The following is a 20,936-nucleotide window of genomic DNA, read 5'->3' as shown; positions in this document are numbered from 1 at the left end:
CATGGGACTCGGTGTAGCCGGGGTTAGTTTATTATCAACTATAATCGCAGCGCATATCGTGCTCGGCATGGAAATAGCCGCTGGAGTCTCGGGACTGGCAGGAATAGCGATAAAATTCATTTCTCGTAGGTTACAAAAGAAAGCATTAAAACACGATAGTATTCGGATACTAGCCGAAGCAAAGTTGAACAGCATTGAGGATCATATTTCAACAGCAATGGCCGATTGTAAGATATCCGAGGATGAGTTTCGTTTAGTGCTGTCGGAACTCACCAAATACAACGAAATGAAGCAGGAGATTCGATCAAAATCTCATAAGACCAGTGGTATTAGCGAAGACGAGAAAAAAAAGTTCATAGAACAGGGGAGGCAACAAGCGCGTCAATTATTCTGTGCCAAAACCAAAGAACTGGTTGGAGATTAAAAATAGATTGCTTACTATCGTTTGATCACATTTAGACAAATGCTTACATACATATATAATAATAGAGAAAGCTATTAAATGGAGAGAATTACCACAAGGTTTTTATTATATCAGTGATGTCAAACCAACCAAATACGGTTATCAATTGTTTCTTATCAATTTACAAGAAGAGTGTAGTTATATAGTCTGGTCTCCTAGTAAAATGAACGAAGAACTTAATAAAAATGTTGAATATCGCTTTATTGATAAAAATAATGAAGAATATTTTTATTACCATTTAGGCTCATCTAAAGCAATGACTGGCCCCAGGTATTGGTGAGCTGGAGTCAATTTAACTTAATCTTATGACTATCGTTGAATCGCATAATCATTTACACATAAAAAATGCCACCTGTAGTAGCAGTATAGGTATATAAATCTGGCTCCAGTGGAAGTGGTCCAGAACCCCCATTACCTATACTACTACTCGAAACAGCCTTGTCACAATGGGCCAGACACAGTGTTCCCATTTACCGGTAATTAACGTTCGTTTTTTTACCGGTAAAATTATGCTAGGACTGGTAATTCATTTGCCTGCCAGTCCCATTGGACCGGCAAAAAGTGCCTTATAAATCTTTGTTGTTGAACAAAAGATCGGCGATATTGAATAAAGTATATTTTTTTAACGAAGCCAGCTTGTCTGTTATCAGCAGGGTTTCCCTGTTGTCTATTTTCAGTGCAAGGAAATAACAATACGCTTTGCATGGAGGTTAAATATCTATTTGTAGTGACTTAGTCTCGAACCAAAGTGAATAGTCATTTCAAACCACGTGCTCCGAGATTATGTAACATGGCGCCATCAAAGCAGACGAAGCTTTTAAATTTTTTCGATGGCAGCCCCGAGAATCCCCGCAAATGTACAAATGATGAATTAGAAAAGTCATCCAGTGATAGTACTGATTGTGACGGCGGGATTAAAAAGCCCCAAACTGCTACAAAAGGTAAAACGACAAAAATCAGGAAATTTCACGATGACTGGTTGAATGAATTTAAATGGTTACGCCACGAGTCCGAAACAGAGACGATGTTTTGTTGTATATGTGAGGCAGCAGGGAAGCTGAATGGGTTCACCAAGGGGTGCATAACATGCAAAAGTCATGGCAGGCCACAGGTCCGTAGCTAAAGTGAAAACGGACGACAACCTAACCGTGATGATGAGAACGGTGTTATATATGGCAAAAGAGAATATTGCCGCAGACAAATTTTCAAGCCTTATTGAACTGCAGAAAAGAAATGGCTGTTCGTCATTATCGGGGGTTGTATACACCCATGGGGACAGCGTGGAAGAAATGGAAAGCGCAATTACCGAATCGACAATAGAACATTTGAAAAAAAACCTTTCAGATAGCAAATATATCAGTTTGATTATTGACGAAACTGTCAACATTACTGCTGAAAAAAACCTGATCATTTTCGCTCGTATGGTAAATAGCAGCAAAGCAGAGACAATATTTCTGGGAAACTATACCGTTCATGGGGGAATGGCAGAAATAATAACTGCAAAGATCAGAGAGGTGATGGAGGAATGGGGTATGCCAATGAACAAAATAATTGGTTTGGGATCGGACGGGGCGAGCGTCATGACCGGCATCAGGAGTGGTGTTGGTGTGAGACTTAAAACAAGTGATTGTCCGTGCTTAGTGCACGTACACTGCATTGCACATCGTGTTGCCCTGGTGTTGCAGGATGCAGCTAAACTATCAAAGTGCTTATCCGATTACGGTACAACAATCAATGATGTGTATAAACTGTACCAGTATTCTGCGACACGGTATGACAGATTAAAACAACTTTCTAAAGTTTTGGACGACACAGAATTCTCCAGTGTCAAACAGCCCTGTACCGTAAGGTGGTTGTCCCTGATTCGAGCTGTTACTTCTACATGATTAAATTGGTCAGCTTTAGTCATTGAAATTGAGGAAGAAGCAGCCAAGCGTAACACAGTGGCGGTGAATCTCGCAAAAAAATGAAAACGTTTTCATTTGTTGCGACAACGTACATGTTGTCTGATGTTCTGCCATACGTCTTTCAAAAGGACAACTTCAACCTAGCTATGATACAGCCTATGGTGGAGTCAACCATTGGATGCCTACAAACTTTATTGAATGAAACTTGAAAATACGAAAAACATTTGAATGAGAATGTAGTCGATGGCGAGTTTTGTAGTGTCAAGTTGACATACGCAGATCCGAGGTCTGTCATCGCCTTTCAAGCCAAACGAGTGGGTTTTATTGAAGATTCGATTCATTCATTACGCAATCGTGTTCCTGCTGAAAGTCTTACTGTCTTGCGGTCACTAGACATCGTTTTAAATCCCTTAAGATACCCACAGGCACTTCAAGACCTCACCTCCCTTGACATACTTCTGAATCACTTCAGCCCAGTCATTGGTCCAGAAGATAATGACGTCACAGCACACCCACCGGTACTCAATCCAGGTCGTTGCAAGAGAGACTTCCAACAATTCAAGCGAGCTGCAGCTGGCTTGGGCACTGTTACGTTTGCGAACACATGCCAGGAGTAGTATAGGTAATAGGGGTTCTGCCGCAACTCCACTGGAGCCAGATTTATATACCCATACCACCACTACAGATGGAATTTTTTATGTGTAAATGATGATGCGATTCAACGATAGTCATGAGATTAAGTTAAACTGACTCTAGCTCACCACCACCTGGACTCAATCAATGCTTCTAGGATATAAATTTTTATAGGTAATGGGGGTTCTGCCGCAACTCCACTGGAGCCAGATTTATAAACCTATACTGCCACTACAGATGGAATTTTTTATGTGTCATGCGATTCAACGATCGTCATGAGATTAAAATAAATTGTAATGAAAATATTCTCTATTATTTTTACTAATACGTATACCATTATTTTTAACAAAGTGATATTCGACATTTTTACTAAGTTCTACGTTCATTTTACTAGGAGACCAGACTATATACTCTTCTTGGTAATTGGAAAGAAACAATTGATGACCGTATTTGGTTGGTTTGACATCACTGATATAATATATACCTTGTGGTAATTCTCTCCATTTGATAATTTTGTCCCTGAGCATAAATGTTTCGATAGCTTTTTCGAGTTCTTCCTTTGTTGGTTTGTAATTTCTTCAATATTATATACTTATGTAAGCATCCTTCTAAATGTGAGAGAAACCCAGGATTTGTAAGATTTAATGAATCAATAAGAACTTATGTATGGGCAATTCTCGGTGCACAATCGCAAACATGAACGTCCATTATTGGTTCTGGGACGGCGCTCGATGCACAAAAACAGTTTGTCGCAAACGTGGAGGATGCTATTAATTCACCAGTTGACATACCATCTTCAATAAAGCGTTATCAAGATGTATTACAGTATGCTCAATCCAAAGTGGACTACGTATATGCGCCGGGACTATACATGTATCCGAGTAATATGGAACTTAAGATTGTTCAAGTGATAGGTTATAATAATCAACAAAAACCAGGTATAAATTCAGATATTAACACCAAATTAATAACGCAAACAAACAGGCGAAACGGGAATAGTCAAGTCACAAATATCTACTAACACATCTACTAACTCACAACCACAAGTGCCACCGCACATTGTAGCTAAAAATCAACAACATATCGATGAGAAAACAGCGCTTATAGTAGGTGGAGTCGCGGCTGGTTTACTCATGATTTGGATAAATACAACAGCCCTGAAATTGCTACGATCAGTGCCCACAAGTTTTGACTAAGCCAAGTGGTGGTCTTAGCTAATAAATTCAAGAGCCAGGAAATTATACTCCCTATGATACCCGGAAGTGCAGATGCGGCTTTCCCAGCGAGCTTTCCCAGTGCTGAATCTAATGCTTTTAAATGCTTTTTTATCCACTCTTTTATACCATTCGACCTAGGCGGTGTGGAAGGTGTGGGAGGTCCACTGCCACCGGTTAGCGTGAGAGTCAAAATCGATATAATAAATCCCAATGCGGTTAAAATACTGGCAATGGTTATTCCCTGTTCTCTGAAGAATGTTTTGATTTTATAGGCCAGTGTAGTGTCATCGTTGAGGACTTGATCGATAGTTTCTCGAATTCGACTGATTTGTGAACGAAGTGCCTTTCTATTACTAGAAGTAGCCTCAAGGCGGGCCGATCTTTTGTCTTTCGTCTAAGTTACGTAATCTTTCTGCAACGCGACGTCTACTGAATTCATCACCCGCCTGTTCAAGTTTTGTCTTCTCATAAGCTATATGCTTGTCGATTTCGGATAGCATGGCTATATTATTGATGAGTTCTCCCAGCATTGTTCGCATTGCCTTGTCAAGGCCTCGTAATTCCCTAATACTGAACTCTGAATATGGTGATACACTGACCTTGGAATTATCGTTGTAGGTATCCAAGATTTCTCTGAGTCCGTCCGAGGCCAGCCTAGAGCTTTCTTCCAAATTATCTATGGTACCTAGTTCACCACGCACAGTCCGAAGAACCTTAGTAGTCTTCGCGGGAAGTTTTGCTCCTCATGAGTAGTCTACAAAACCTAATTCATCACGAACAGTGCTGATACCGTGTTTAGCAGCTATCGTAGGCAAGGCTAGGGGCTTACAAGTACGAGAATTCATAAGATCAATATCCGGAGCGCCACGCAGTCGCAATATTCCTTTACTATCTATCGTAAACTTTGAAAAGTCACGAACAATAGGACTAACATCTTTAAAGGTATCGTAATAATCATTAACGGTTGATTGTAAAAGTTCATCATTAAGATTCATGCCACCAAAGCTGGTTTCATCAGTACCCTCTTCGATTGTACTAGGGTTATCAAAATCATCTACATTAAAATCATCCATTTTTATATTAAACATAAGGTTACATAATTTCAATATAACAATGTCTTCGCAATACGGACGCAAGTTAACCCCACAACGTAGACTTCAAGATCCATTAGGGGTCAAAGCAATTCGTCAGTCTATAACTATAACTAATAACCCGAGTACCATTGATCAGACTCAAACGCTTCTGGTTCGCTTTCCTTATCTCGGCGCACACGATGTGTTAGTTCCGGGAACTGTCCGACTAGCATTTACGATTAGTTTGACTTCTACAGACGTTAACAGGGAGCCTGTTCAGAACATAGGTCGTGAAGAAAATCGCGATTAAAATTAGCGGTAATGAGGTTTTGAGTATCGACGATAGCGATGTATACTATTGCTACATGGATCTCTGGAGAACGGATAAAGAGCGGGAAAACTTACAGTACCAAGGTATTTGTAATCGGAACACATTGAGTGCGTTTGGGTGCTGAAAATGGTGATAATACCGTCGTAAAAGATCTCGCTGTTGCCGGCGCATTAGGTAACCGATTCTATATTCCGCTCGACTTTGAATTACTAGATTCCCACATGCCCTTCCATCAAGCTTCCCTAGGCGATAGGTTAGAATACGAACTCACTTTTAATGACTACGGCAGAGTAATCAGAGCTGCTGAAGATGCTAGCTATTCCATTGACAATCTCTCTGGAGTATGATATGATAACAGATCCAAAATTAGCCAGACAAATTCGTAACCAGTATACAGGAAGTTTAGCCATTTTGTACGACCGCGTGCTTCGACATCGAAAGATCACGAGGAACAAAAAAGATACGACGTGGAATATCAATCTAAACGTCCCCACGAGGTCGTTGAAGGGTATTTTAATGTTGTTCGAGGACCCCTCCGATGCATTTAAAAGAAATACCGAGAAGTTCTACAATCCCAAGATTACAAAAGTAGAACTGACTATCGACTAATCAACTATATAGTCAAGGAATGCTAGCGTATCAACAATGTGATGAGATTAAAAAAATTCCTTCTAAAAAACGAAGCCCAGAAGTTAACGCGGTCGCGAAAGATCTGTCTCTCGGGGATTATGGGTGAATACCTAACCACGAAGTACGCGCTATGGCTCAACATGCGAACCACGGACGATGACCAACTACACGGCAGTGGGCAGAAAATAGAAAATGCCAGCGAGGGTGTCACTATACAGATAACGAAGCTCCAGGAATCAGCTGGTAAATTAAACATATATTTGTACGTGATTATGGATGCGCAACTTAATATACAGAATGGACAATTTGTGCAAGCAATCTATTGATAATCTTTTACCTAAAGAACCGCACTGCGCTATCATATTCTGACAAACGGGTAGTGGAAAAACAGCTTTTATTCTAGATATTTTACAAAGTCATTATCGGGACGTTTTCGATCATATTATTATTCTGTGCCCGACTATAAGCATTAATAAAACATACCTATCGAGAGATTGGGTAATGAATGACGACGGGGTACACAGAGTTGATCTGGGCAATCGTTTACAAGACTGTTTACGGGTATGTCACGAAAAATACAAAGGAGAATCAACCCTTTTCGTAATAGACGATTGCAGTGCGAGTAAAGAACTCACCAATAAGAAAGATATGCTTTCATATTTAGCATTCTCCGGTCGGCATACTCAGCATAGCGTTTGGGTACTTACTCAAAAATACAACTCTGTCCTGAAAGATCTCAGAGAGCAGACCAAATGGGTAGCCCTGGGTCATTGCAAAGACCAAGATTCATTCGAGGAATGTCTACGCGAAAATGATGTTATTTATACCAAGCTCGAACGAGATAAAGTCAGAAAACTGTTAGCAGCAACGAAGCACTGTGAACTCATATTAAAAACCGATCAACCAGCTGCTTATGCAATTGCTTAGCAAATGTAGCAAAATTAAAGCAAAAATGTAGCAAAATTATAGCAAAACAAGTATTTGTCACAGAGTGACGAAATATCCCCCGCCATATACACCATAGTACCAAATATGAAGACAATCCAGCGATTAGTTCTTGAGATATTGTGGCAACACCGTTTTCCAACTCTAAAAGCAGATTTGCCTGCTGTGACCTTGAAAATGGGGTCAAGGTCACCAAAACCGACTGGTGTCTGCGGTGTCTGTATATACACCATAGTTCCAAATATGAAGACAATCCAGTGATTAGTTCTTGAGATATCGCGGCAACACCGTTTTCCAACTCCAAAAGCAGATTTGCCTGCTGTGACCTTGAAAATGGGGTCAAGGTCACCAAAACCGACTGGTGTCTGCGGTGTCTGTAATATACACCATAGTTCCAAATATGAAGACAATCGAGAGGTTTAGTTCTTGAGATATCGCAGCAACACCGTTTTCCAACTCTAAAAGCAGATTTGCCTGCTGTGACCTTGAAAATGGGATCAAGGTCACCAAAACCGACTGGTGTCTGCGGAGTCTGTATATACACTATAGTTCCAAATATGAAGACAATCCAGTGTTTAGTTCTTGAGATATCGCGGCAACAACGTTTTCCAACTCCAAAAGCAGATTTGCCTGCTGTGACCTTGAAAATGGGGTCAAGGTCACCAAAACCGACTGGTGTCTGCGGTGTCTGTATATACACCATAGTTCCAAATATGAAGACAATCCAGTGTTTAGTTCTTGAGATATCGCGGCAACACCGTTTTCCAACTCTAAAAGCAGATTTGTCTGCTGTGACCTTGAAAATGGGATCAAGGTCACCAAAACCGACTGATGTCTGCGGAGTCTGTATATACACCATAGTTCCAAATATGAAGACAATCCAGTGTTTAGTTCTTGAGATATCGCGGCAACACCGTTTTCCAACTCTAAAAGCAGATTTGTCTGCTGTGACCTTGAAAATGGGATCAAGGTCACCAAAACCGACTGGTGTCTGCGGAGTCTGTATATACACCATAGTTCCAAATATGAAGACAATCCAGTGTTTAGTTCTTGAGATATCGCGGCAACACCGTTTTCCAACTCTAAAAGCAGATTTGTCTGCTGTGACCTTGAAAATGGGATCAAGGTCACCAAAACCGACTGGTGTCTGCGGAGTCTGTATATACACCATAGTTCCAAATATGAAGACAATCCAGTGTTTAGTTCTTGAGATATCGCGGCAACACTGTTTTCGAACTCCAAAAGCAGATATGCCTGCTGTGACCTTTAAAATGGGGTCAAGGTAACCAAAACTGACTGGTGTCTGCGGAGTCTGTATATACACCATAGTTCCAAATATGAAGACAATGCAGTGTTTAGTTCTTGAGATATCGCGGCAACAAACAGGTGGGACGTACGGACGGACGGACGGACGTACGGACGGTCGTGAATACTATATATAATTATAGCAAAATTATAGCAAAATTATAGCAAATATAGTAAAAATATGATAAATTGAATATTAGCGGTTAATATGACAATGTGGTTTGAAATCCTCATTCTTTCGCAACAGTTTATTATTACGGGCTGTATTGAATATGCCATATTAAAATTATTATATTATGTTAGACTTAAATATCTCCTTAGGTATTACATTATGGAATGCGACGAACTCATCGAACAAATGCTCAAAGATGAGCCAGAACCTATGACAGATAAATCTTTAGATAAACATAGAGAAAGACTCGCGGCTTTGGTAGCCGGTCGAAAATGTTCCCAATATTTGGGGGAAAATTATACCATCGAAAAAATTGATAACATGACCGACGAAGAAATTAAAAAACTGTACGCGCGTTACGAGTCTAGACTGGGAGCTACCATGACTAAAACAATAGGTTCGGCTATATTACAACTATACACAGTCATAGCTAGTACAATTCTTCCTATCCCGGCAGAACATCACATGTATTTATGCGAATCTCTCAAGAAAGACCCATTCATCAAACACGCTCAGTGAGCTGTGAGTTTTATCATAGATACGGAATGTTCTTAGCTCCACTCACCACAGCTTTAATAACGGCTAGGTGTTGTCAATTTAAACATACGTGCCCACTTAATAATAATGGAGACTCAAGTGACACCACAACAGATTGCGGAAACACAATCACAACAGATGTGAACGAGGAAATAATAACCCTGATTGCACAACGTGTGAATGAGGAAGCCAGAGTTACGAGGAAGAACCCCCCAAAAATCGCGGCTGGTAGAAAGGGCGGACTTGCGCGGAAAGCGAAACTAATGAATAATTCAAATATTGATCCAATTAAAACTTGGGCACTAGTTGGAGTTGTTGCTATAGCGGCTGTATGGTTGTTTTATAAGACCGGAGAAGAGAAAACGTCACCCCCGATGTCACAACAAGTTCAATTGGAGGTTAGCCCCCATATAATGCTATAAGAAGCATGACTACCCCAGTTACAGACGGTAAAATGTTGGTAAACGCAACCTATCATTCACTGGTCGTCAGCGGCTTGGCCATTGGCTATGCCCGTATAGCTAAAATGATTACTAAAGCCACACCTCCCAAGCTAGATTTTAATGGTTATGATATCGGTATGATGATTCTCGATATTGGATTAGCAATGGCAACAAAAGATATGCTCATCAAACAAGGGCTTATCCCGGAAGATATAATGAAGTAATTAAACATTTAAATATCATATATTATTGAACATTTGAATATTTTATATTCATATAAACATGGCAATAATTGCGATGATGGTCGGTGGAGCTATTGTAAATGCTCTAGCTTTTTCGGGGAGTATTTTTTTATTTTCTAGTATGAGGGAATCAAACGCTAAAGAAGAGGAGCGTAAACGACATAATAAAGCATTAGAACAACTCGAAGCAGCCCAGTCACAATGGACCAGACTGAAAATAGAGAGATTAGATTTTATTCATGAAGAACTGCGTAGACAGGGACATTCAATTCAAACGATTAAGGATGTCGAATCTGCCAAGCACGAATACTTCCTCGTTTATGGGAAAAAACTTGACCCAATGCCGAGACCAACAATGAGTCAGTTTTATACACCGTCAGAGGCTCAGAAAAAACGCGTGGTCATATTCATAATATTTGGGTTGACTGGTGTGATGACCTAGTTAGGGCGGGCGAGCGAGTCACTCTGACTGCTAATCAATAAATCACCAGTGGAGATGTGATTTACCTTTTAGACAAATGATATGATATGTGTATAACCATGAATCTGTGCAAATATACACTCATGGGGAAATCGATTCAATGTCAGAAGCCATCCGTTGGTATTTACTGTGGCACCCACGCTTATAACATCAGAAAGGGTTTTAAAAATTACGTTTGTTCTGTATGTGGGATTGGAGTCAAATGTAGTTACAGTTTATGTAAGAGTCACGGTGCTGAATAGGTTGGGGAGAATACGTATTTACATTTGAAAAACAACCATTTAGACAAATGAATCATTTTGTATATACCATTAAATCACAATGCTTTTTGTCAGAGAGTTGAAGGCTTTGGCAAAGCAACATGGTCTACGTGGATATTCTCGAATGAGAAAAACTGAATTGATCGATTTACTTGGTTTGGAATACAACAAACCCCAGACTGTTAGAGAACTCAAAGCTCAAGCAAAAAACAGTGGGCCGAGAGGTTATTCTCGAATGAGAAGAGCTGAATTGATCGCTTTACTAGATAATAATGATGTTCAACAAGATGATGTTGATGATAAACAACAAGATAAAAAACAACAAGAATTAAAATTTGTACCTACATCCGCCGGCGTTGGTAAATATCTAAGAGGTTGGAAGTTGGATATTAATTCCAACATGGATGTTAATGATGTTAAGCCCATCATATCGAGCAAAATTAACGAGGAGTTAGATGATTTACATAGTATAAAATACCAGCTGACGATTAAAATGTCATTGAGTAAAAGTAACACAGACGATAGCACTGAATATACCGAACCATATTTCCGAAGCAATCAAGAAGTTATAACCGAATCCGATACTATAAACGTATCATTAGATACATCAATTCAGAGGATACAGAAAACTTAAGAATGCTGGACTAATAGAGGTTCGGGTTGGGGTGTGGATAAAATCGATAGTTTATATTTAGATACAGTAAATTATATGCCCTTCAAAGGTGGATCTTATATAGATTTACCTCCGTATTATAAAAAGAAACAAGCATGAAATACTCACATCCCCCGCCAATATGACATGTCGGGTGTGTGCAATGCATTAGCTCCTGTGAACTATGTTCACTGGGCCTTTTTGTAAAGAAATATAGTACGTTTTTCAAGATCTGCTCCGGAAATGAGGACTACCGCCATTTTCAGTCTAAATCAAAGTCGTTGCCATGGAAACTAAAAAAATATTGTTTTTAAAAATCCCAAACTATCAAAAAGCACCAGTTCACCACTAGATCTATCTATGTGCCTAGTTTGGTGAAGAAATATGGTACGGTTTTAAAGATCTGCTCCGGAAACGAGGACTACTGCCATTTTCAGTCTAATTCAAAGTTGTTGCCATGGAAACTCAAAAAAATAACTTTTTTTAAAATCCCAAACTACCAAAAGGCACCAGTTCACCACTAGATCTATCTATGTGCCAAGTTTGGTGAAGAAATATGGTACGGTTTTAAAGATCTGCTCCGGAGACGAGGACTACCGCCATTTTCAGTCTAAATCAAAGTTGTTGCCAGGGAAACTCAAAAAATAACTTTTTTAAAAATCCCAAACTATCAAAAGGCACCAGTTCACCACTAGATCTATCTATGTGCCTAGTTTGGTGAAGAAATATGGTACGGTTTTAAAGATCTGCTCCGGAAACGAGGACTACTGCCATTTTCAGTCTAAATCAAAGTCGTTGCCATGGAAACTCAAAAAATAATTTTTTTAAAAATCCCAAACTATCAAAAGGCACCAGTTCACCACTAGATCTATCTATGTGTCAAGTTTGGTGAAGAAATATGGTATGGTTTTCAAGATCTGCTCCGGAAACCAAATGTGACGGACGTGGCATGGGTACAGCAGACAAGATCTATTGGAAGCGCATAAAGAAGACTGTAGAGGTGTTGGACAGACTGCTATCAGGATCGATATGCCTAAAGAGGGGAAAAATATATTAAAATTTGAACATAATTGTAATCAAATGCCAGTACCGTACGTAATTTACGCTGACTTCGAAGCGCTTATCAAACCTATAGAAAATAATCAAGATAATAATCAAGATAGTAGTTTTACATACAAAACTCAGGAACATATTCCTTGTGGGTTTGGATATATAGTTGTAAGGTATGATGGGAAAACAAACCCGCCTGTGATTTACAGAGGTCCTGATGCAGCGGGAAAGTTCCTAGAATATCTACAAAATGAAGATAGAATAATCAGGGAAAATTTATCGCGTAAGAAACCCATGTGTATGACGAGGGATAATTGGAGGGCTTATAAGAGGTCAACGAGTTATCATGTTTGTAATAAACCCCTGAATGGGGATTCCGTAAGAAATCATTGCCACGTCACGGGTAATTATCGGGGAGCCCGCATAACGAGTGTAACTTGAAACTAAAAATGAATTCTCAAACAATACCCATCCCCGTTGTGTTTCATAACCTTAGGGGATACGATTCACATCTCATTAGGCAAGCTATCTCAAAGACCGACGGTGGCTTAATGTGCATTCCTAATAATATAAAATAAATATCATTCTCGTTGACTAAAACTATACATTATAGAGACAAGGATGGGAAAGCCAGAATAAAACAAAGTAATGGGCTTAGATTCATAGACTCCATACAGTTTCTGTTATCTTCCCTGGACAATTTAGCTAATGCGAACAATCCCGATGACTTTGCGATAACAAATCAATATACCGATAGGTTAACTCGTCATTTGTTGCTGAGAAAGGTGTATATCCTTAGGAATATATGGATGATTGGTCTAGATTCGACGAAACTAAATTACCACCCCTTGAATCATTCTATAGTAACTTAACAGAATCTAAAACAACAGATGCCGATTATGAACACGCTCTGAAGGTGTGGGATAAATTAGGTTGTAAGAATTTAGGCGATTATCACGATCTGTACTTAAAAACCAATGTACTGTTACTCGCCGATATATTGAGATATTTAGAAAGACATGTTGACTTGGAATATCCAAATTCGTTACATAAAGACCATAACAGTTATCTGCTAGCTCACGAAAGATTAATGGTTAATAAAGATTGGATGTCGGAATATCAACACTCCTTGATGGGTAATACAAGGTTAGCTAACGTAGAAAAACTCGTACCAAATCTGATGGATAAGACAAAATCTATAGTTCACTACAGAAATCTCCAGTTATATCTATCGTTAGGTATGAAACTTAAGAAAAAATACACAGAGTTCTAAAGTTTGATCAAAGCCCTTGGATGGAGCCCTATATAAGGTTGAACACAGATTTAAGAAAGATAGCTACCAGCGATTTTGAAAAGAATCTATATAAGCTCATGAATAATTCAGTATTTGGTAAAACTATGGAGAATCTAAGGAAGCGTGTTGATGTTAAATTAGTCAGATCTAATGAGGAAGAAAGACTCAGGAAACTTATAGCCAGTCCGGCTTTTAACAGAAGCAAGATATTCGATAACCACTTAGCCGCGTTGCATATGCAGAAGAGTAATATAAAATTCAACAGACCGGTGTATGTTGGTATGAGTATTCTCGACTTGTCAAAACACTTAATGTATGACTTTTATTACAACAAACTTAAGAAGCAATACGGTGATAGATGCAAGGTGTTATATACCAACACAGATTCCTTGTTGATGGAAATACAAACCGAGGATGTGTATAAAGATATGGCAGAAAAAATAGATATTACGACACGAGCGATTACCCAAAAGATAATCCACTGCACAGCGTTGTAAATAAAAAGGTGTTAGGTAAGATGAAGGATGAATGTGATGGGACTCCTATAGCAGAGTATGTCGGATTAAGACCTAAGATGTATTCTATAAAGAAGTCCTATAATGGAGAGATAAGAAAAGCTAAGGGTGCTAAGAAGTATGTGGTAAAAAGCATATCAAACACGAACAGTATAAAGAAGCATTATTCAACGGTAGAACGTTCAAACATGAAATGAACTCTTTAAGAAGTTACACTCATAGGATATATGGATTAAGAATGAACAAGACATCATTATCCCCCTTAGATGTAAAGAGATGGATTGATAAGGATGGTGTAACTACCTATGCTTATGGTTATGGTGTTAATACTGTATAGTTGGGAACTATGAGCAACTCTTCTCGTACAAATCCCCTGCCTGGTCCATCTTTAAGATAATGTAGAATAGGCTCTCCTTCTTTCATAACCAACTGACTAATGGCATATATCTTAAGAGACCAAATCGGATCGGTTGCGCGACGTAGGCCTCCTTCGAGTTCACCGGGCCGGTAAAAATATCTTACGCTTACTCTATCCGGAAGTGTTTGTTCTTTGCCTTTCCTCGGTGCTGAAGATTCAGAAGTCACAGATTTCATTTTAATCGCATCGGATGGTTTCTTCCCGATTAATCTCATTACTTCATTATTCAGCGCTGATACAACAGCTGATAATCGTGTCACCCATTCGGTTGATCTTAATCGTTCTGATTTCATTTCATTCCCATACTGATAGCCAAACAAACGTTCCGCTAATGTCCGGTTAAATCTTTCAACGATAGCTTGACTATGGTGGGCCTCTTTTTCACCATGCCTGATTGTGACATCGTGCTTTGTTAACAGTTTAGTTACCGATCCCATAAACTTGCGACCGGGATCTACTTGAAATAACTTGGGCCATTTTAGTGGTCCGCATTTATGTATGTGGCTCAGTGCATCAGCTACTTCTGTTGAATCTTTCAAGGTTAACGGTTCAGCCTCCTTGTAGCAACAAGCCACATCCACTACGGTTAAAGCGTATTTATACGTTTTGCGTCTTACCTTATCATGGGGAAGAAAGAAGAGGTCAGCCTGATGAACTTCATTCGTTGTAAAAATATCAAACTTCTTCCTCGGGATATAATGCGGTGCCGGTAAGTATATTTGCCACATCGCTTGTTTCTTTAGCCAATCCTTGGCAACATCTTTAGATACCGTAGCTGCAGTGGCTAATTTTTGTATTGCTCCTATACCTTTCCAATATCCTAGTGGGCTATAGTAAATTTTATTCATTTTTAATTAATATTGATGATTCTTTTAATACGAATCATGACGATCGTTGAATCGCATCATCATTTTTGCATAAAAGTTCCCTCTGTAGTAACACTATTGGGTATAAATCTGGCTCCAGTGGAAGTGAGCCAGAATCCCCATCATCTATACTACTCTTTGTGCCAAGTTTGGTTAAGATATCTCTCATGGTTTTTGTGTTCTGCTCCGGAAACGAAATGTGACGGACGGTTGGATGGCACCCATTCCTATATCCCCCTTCCACTTCATGGCAGGGGATACGAATCCTTAAAAAGCAAAAGGCACAAGTTGACAACCTGGTCTTTGCGTGTGCACAGTTTCATAAAAGAATACCTATTACTTTTAGAGACATGGTCCAGGCAAACACTCCTTTGTGAACAGAGTCAAAATCAAACTTGTTGCCATGGAAAACATTAATTTTAAACACCCCTAAGTACAAAAAGGCAACATTTGACAACCTGGTCTTTGTGTGTGCAAAGTGGTCGAAGAGATATGGTCTGGACAAACACAACACTATGAACAGAATCAAAGTTAAAATTGTTGCCAACGAAAGATGAAAAATATAACTTTTTAAAATTCCTAAATAGCAAAAGGCACCACTTCAACCCCTGATTAATAGATGTACCAAGTCTGGATGAGAAATGTTGAATAGTTTTTTAGTTCTGCTCTGGAACAACACCTACCTCCGTTTCAGCTAAGTCTAACTTCTTTCCATGGAAACAGGGGAAAATCAAATTTTGAAAAATTCCAAAATAGCAAGGGGTACCACTTCAGGTCTTGGTTAATACATGTACCAGGTTTGGCTGAAAAATCTTTCATTGTTTTCAAATTGTGCTCCAGAAATACAAAGTCTAAATTGTTTCCATAGAAAATTTAGAAAAATAAAAAGCACCCACCCAAATAGCAAAAGGCACTATTTCAGGATCTGTTTGATATATCTGCCAAGTTTTGTTGAAAAATATTGAACTGTTTTCAAGTTGTGCTCCGGAAACGAAACAATTATGGACAGTCGATGGTGTATGGACAGTCGATGGTGTATGGACAGTCTATGGTGTATGGACAGTCGATGGTGTATGGACAATCTGTGGTGTATGGACAGTCGATGGTGTATGGACAGTCGATGGTGTATGGACAGTCGATGGTGTATGGACAGTCGATGGTGTATTGACAGTCGATGGTGTATTGACAGTCGATGATGTATGGACAGTCGATGGTGTATGGACAGTCGACGGTGTATGGACAATCTGTGGTGTATGGACAGTCGATGGTGTATGGACAATCTGTGGTGTATGGACAGTCGATGGTGTATGGACAGTCGATGGTGTATGGACAGTCGATGGTGTATGGACAGTCGATGGTGTATTGACAGTCGATGGTGTATTGACAGTCGATGATGTATGGACAGTCGATGGTGTATGGACAGTCGACGGTGTATGGACAATCTGTGGTGTATGGACAGTCGATGGTGTATGGACAATCTGTGGTGTATGGACAGTCGATGGTGTATGGACAGTCGATGGTGTATGGACAGTCGATGGTGTATGGACAGTCGATGGTGTATTGACAGTCGATGGTGTATTGACAGTCGATGATGTATGGACAGTCGATGGTGTATGGACAGTCGACGGTGGATGGACAGTCGATGGTGTATGGACAGTCGATGGTGTATTGACAGTCGATGGTGTATTGACAGTCGATGATATATGGACAGTCGATGGTGTATGGACAGTCGACGGTGGATGGACAGTCGATGGTGTATGGGCAATCTGTGGTGTATGGACAGTCGATGGTGTATGGGCAATCTGTGGTGTATGGACAGTTGATGGTGTATGGGCAATCTGTGGTGTATGGACAGTCGATGGTGTATCGGCAATCTGTGGTGTATGGACAGTCGATGATGTATGGACAGTCGATGGTGTATCAGACAGTATGGACAGTCGATGATGTATGGACAGTCGATGGTGTATGGACAGTCTATGGTGTATGGACAGTCGATGGTGTATGGACAGTCTATGGTGTATGGACAGATGAACAGATACAGGAATTCCGTTCAGGAATGATTATTAAAATTTCAACACTACGATACCTGAACTTGGTCATATCAACCAGCTTGTTCTCTTTGACACAGCACAGCACAAATTCTGATTTGATAAAACCACCCGTCGTCACAGAACCTCCTGGTTCCAGTAATCTGCAATACAACGTCAAGTGTAGTGATATCAGTATTAACATAATCACACCACACCACATCTATATACATGTTCATACTAAATTGCAAGTGATACCATGACATTTAATTGGCTAACCATGCAATGTTTTGTTGTGTTTGTTTCCTGATAATAATAGGGTCATCATAAAAACAAAAAAAAACATAACAAAAATAAAAATCCAAAAATCATCAAAAGGCACCAGTTCACCACAAGACTGATCTGTAAAAGCAAGTTTCATCTAGAAATAGCACTGCCCTCATTTCCAGTTTAAGTCCAACTTGTTGTCATTAAAATAAATAGAAATAAAATGAAATAATAATAATAATCCTAAATCATCAAGAGGCAGCAGATCACCACTAGACTGATCTGTATAGGAACTTTCAACAAGAAATATTTAACAGTTTAGGAGCTCTTCTCTGGAAACAGAAAACAGACAGCGAATGGATGGATGGACATTCTGATCACTATTTCCCTGTTTCCCAAACTGCATGTTTTGTTTTTGCAAAAAGCCTGCTGTAATTTCACGTAATTACTGTATTCGACGTAATAAGCCCCCGGCTCTTATAAGCGCCCACGTCGACATTTGCTAATATATTGGCTAGTGAACAATCCCAATTAGCACCCCTTCCGATTGATCAATGTACACAAGACTTATTTATTCGCGTATAATACACACTCGTGTGTTATATGCACCTTAAATTATGGGCAATTAAATTCTGGAAAAATATATCTGTCGTACATAAACACTTCAGGCTGTCAGCATATACCACAAAATTTATCTTTCAACTCTAGTTTTTTTCCACCAAAATAGTATTCTAATAAGAGCCCACTACTTCTAATTTTGAGAGCGCCCTGGGCGCATATTACGTCAAATACGGTAGGTCAATTTTCATTTAAAAAGTTACTGGTACCTGTATCAAATTCATCTGAAACTATCATCGAATCAACAGATGTACCACTGCATTCTGATTTGAAAACAGTTGAAAGATTACTTTTTAAAGTCCATAATATGAATGAGACTTGTCAAGACATGCCATAACCGATTCTTGACAGTGAGTGATGGCAAATACAAGCAACCCACCAGGCAAGTACTGAAACTTTACTCTGATTGGCCCTCACGAGATTTGGTTTGGTTTGGTTTGTTGTTTTACGCCGCACTCAGCAATATTACAGCTATATGACGGCGGCCTGTAAATAATCGAGTCTGGACCAGACAATCCAGTGATTAATAGTGAGTGAGTAGGGTTTTACGCCGCTTTTAGCAATATTCCAGCAATATCACGGCGGGGGACACCAGAAATGGGCTTCACACATTGTACCCATGTCGGGAATCGAACCCGGGTTTTCGGCGTGACGAGCGAACGCTTTAACCACTAGGCTACCCGACCGCCCGCAGTGATTAATATCTTGAGCATTGATCCACACAATTGGGATCGATAACATGCATCAACCAAGTCAGCGAGCCTGACCACCCGATCCTGTTAGTCGCCAGGCGCCTTTTACGACAAGCATAGTCGCCTTTTACGGCAAGCATGGGTTGCTGAAGACCTATTTTACAAAGTTCCACTGTTATAACTGAGGATGAACTTCTACAATCATGGAAAGAATTTGTGCGGCATGTTTACCTGGTTACAATATGTAAATATATGCAATAATATCTGGAACTCACTTGATGCAAGTTTTGGTTTGTTTGCTTGATACACTGCCACCACCATGCTGTAATTAAAGATATTTATACATATTGACAACTTCACCAAATGATACATAAATGTTTTGATTACAGAGAAATTCTGCTTATCCATAGAGTAAAGTTCAAAGTTAAAGCATCTGGATTGTGTGTTAATGTCACGACAATCTATTAAAAATTACTAATATGTGTAACCCAAAGATTTATTTAACATTGAAACAGTCTGTGCCAAAACTTTTTGTGAATCAACTAGCCTGAACTTATCCTTCTGCATCCCTTCCAGATTTCATATCTTATGTATGGGCTGGCATTGGCTATGCTTACTGGAACGAAGGACACTCAGCTATTTTCGAAAATTGATTAAAAACTGAACAGATTTCAGAAAGACTTCCGCCCGTATCCAACCACCAAAAGTTGTATGTGTATGCATTGCTGCTCAATCCTTTTAGTTCAATATATTTTTTAAGGTGGGATATGGGTGAAAGTCTTCCAGATTTCCTCAAATGACATTGTACTTATTTGATAGATAGGCCACATATAACCCTGAGGATCGATAAGGGGTTCCTCGGCCAACCCAACGGATCGCAAAGGGGTGTTTGATCGGCAAGATGTGTCCGACCCTCAGGATCCTGAAGGGTAGATCTATTCGATCAGAAAGAGGTACCTAACTCTTATCGTCGTAAAGGGGATTCAGTGGGTACGGATAGAATCTACCACAATCCTAACAATCGAAGAGGCACGCGATATCCGTGAAGCGAGCGAGTGTCACAGCCGTCAGCCTGAGCCAAATAGGGACCTAACGCTCAATAAGATGAACCGGGTAAACTGCAATGTTGCCGCTTTTGACAGTTGAATTCGTGCAAGGAACCTTTGACTAAGACCTTGTGACTGGTGCATGCACAGACGAAACTATATTTTTTAGCCTACATGTTACCCAAGAGCCGCAATGTGGTCAGACAATGTGGACCCTAACCCTACATTGTGACTTGACTGTCGGGACCACATCGCGGCTCTCGGCTGACATGTAGGCAAAACAAATATAAGTATCTGTGGTGAAATCATAATAACACAGGCGTGTTTCCATTACTTCTATCATTGGCTTCAACCTTTTTCTTTCGGAACATGGTCGCATATAAAACGTGACTGGGTGACCATTCTCTGATATGAACAAAGTGCGACTGAATTTGAAGTTTTCTGCCGCCATATCTGAGAAGGGGTAGTTAAAAAGTATTCCCAGAAACACGAACACATGTTCTCTCTATCCTGGTCTTAAGACAGATTGCACATAATGATGTGAGCAATTGTAAATTACAAAATTCTGTATTTCGGCTCTTAGAATATTCAAAGTAAGGCTTATATGCTAAATAGATTAAAAGCTATGATTATTTCATTTCGTTCATTAGTTCGTATATTGTAACATTGACATTTTAACAAACTCTGTGCATTGCGCTTTGCTTTTGATGAAGACAAATTTAATGTTTACAGTAATAGTTGGATTGTAGAGGGAATACCACCTTGTAGCAATTGAACGGCAAAAATCCTTACTTTTATGCAAATCCACGCACATGCACAGTAGTAGTATTACACAGTCAATATCTATGTGTG

The 20,936-nt window shown here is 39.6% G+C and overlaps 1 protein-coding gene across 5 annotated transcripts in view; it reads right to left on the bottom strand.

Moving 5' to 3' along the window:
* LOC124139814 (telomeric repeat-binding factor 2-interacting protein 1-like) overlaps positions 1-20,936 on the bottom strand; it is an 85,533-nt gene extending 64,597 nt beyond the window's left edge. For 3 of the 5 annotated variants that reach the window (XM_046507156.1, XM_046507158.1, XM_046507161.1), the window contains exons 1-3: positions 20,419-20,565; positions 19,314-19,360; positions 17,521-17,625 (exon numbers count right to left, since the gene is read on the bottom strand). In XM_046507156.1, the coding sequence (XP_046363112.1) occupies positions 17,521-17,625; positions 19,314-19,360; positions 20,419-20,535 (269 nt within the window). In that variant the 5' untranslated portion in view covers positions 20,536-20,565. Of the gene's footprint in view, positions 1-17,520; positions 17,626-19,313; positions 19,361-20,418; positions 20,566-20,876 lie in introns of those variants that run through there. The other 2 variants (XM_046507159.2, XM_046507157.2) reach the window with 2 other exon arrangements.

Source organism: Haliotis rufescens, unplaced genomic scaffold, assembly GCF_023055435.1.
Source record: "Haliotis rufescens isolate VD_foot unplaced genomic scaffold, xgHalRufe1.0.p SCAF_7, whole genome shotgun sequence".
Taxonomy (NCBI): domain Eukaryota; kingdom Metazoa; phylum Mollusca; class Gastropoda; order Lepetellida; family Haliotidae; genus Haliotis; species Haliotis rufescens.
The sequence above is the reverse complement of the archived record's forward strand: the minus strand, read 5'-3'. Positions and strand labels throughout refer to the sequence as shown.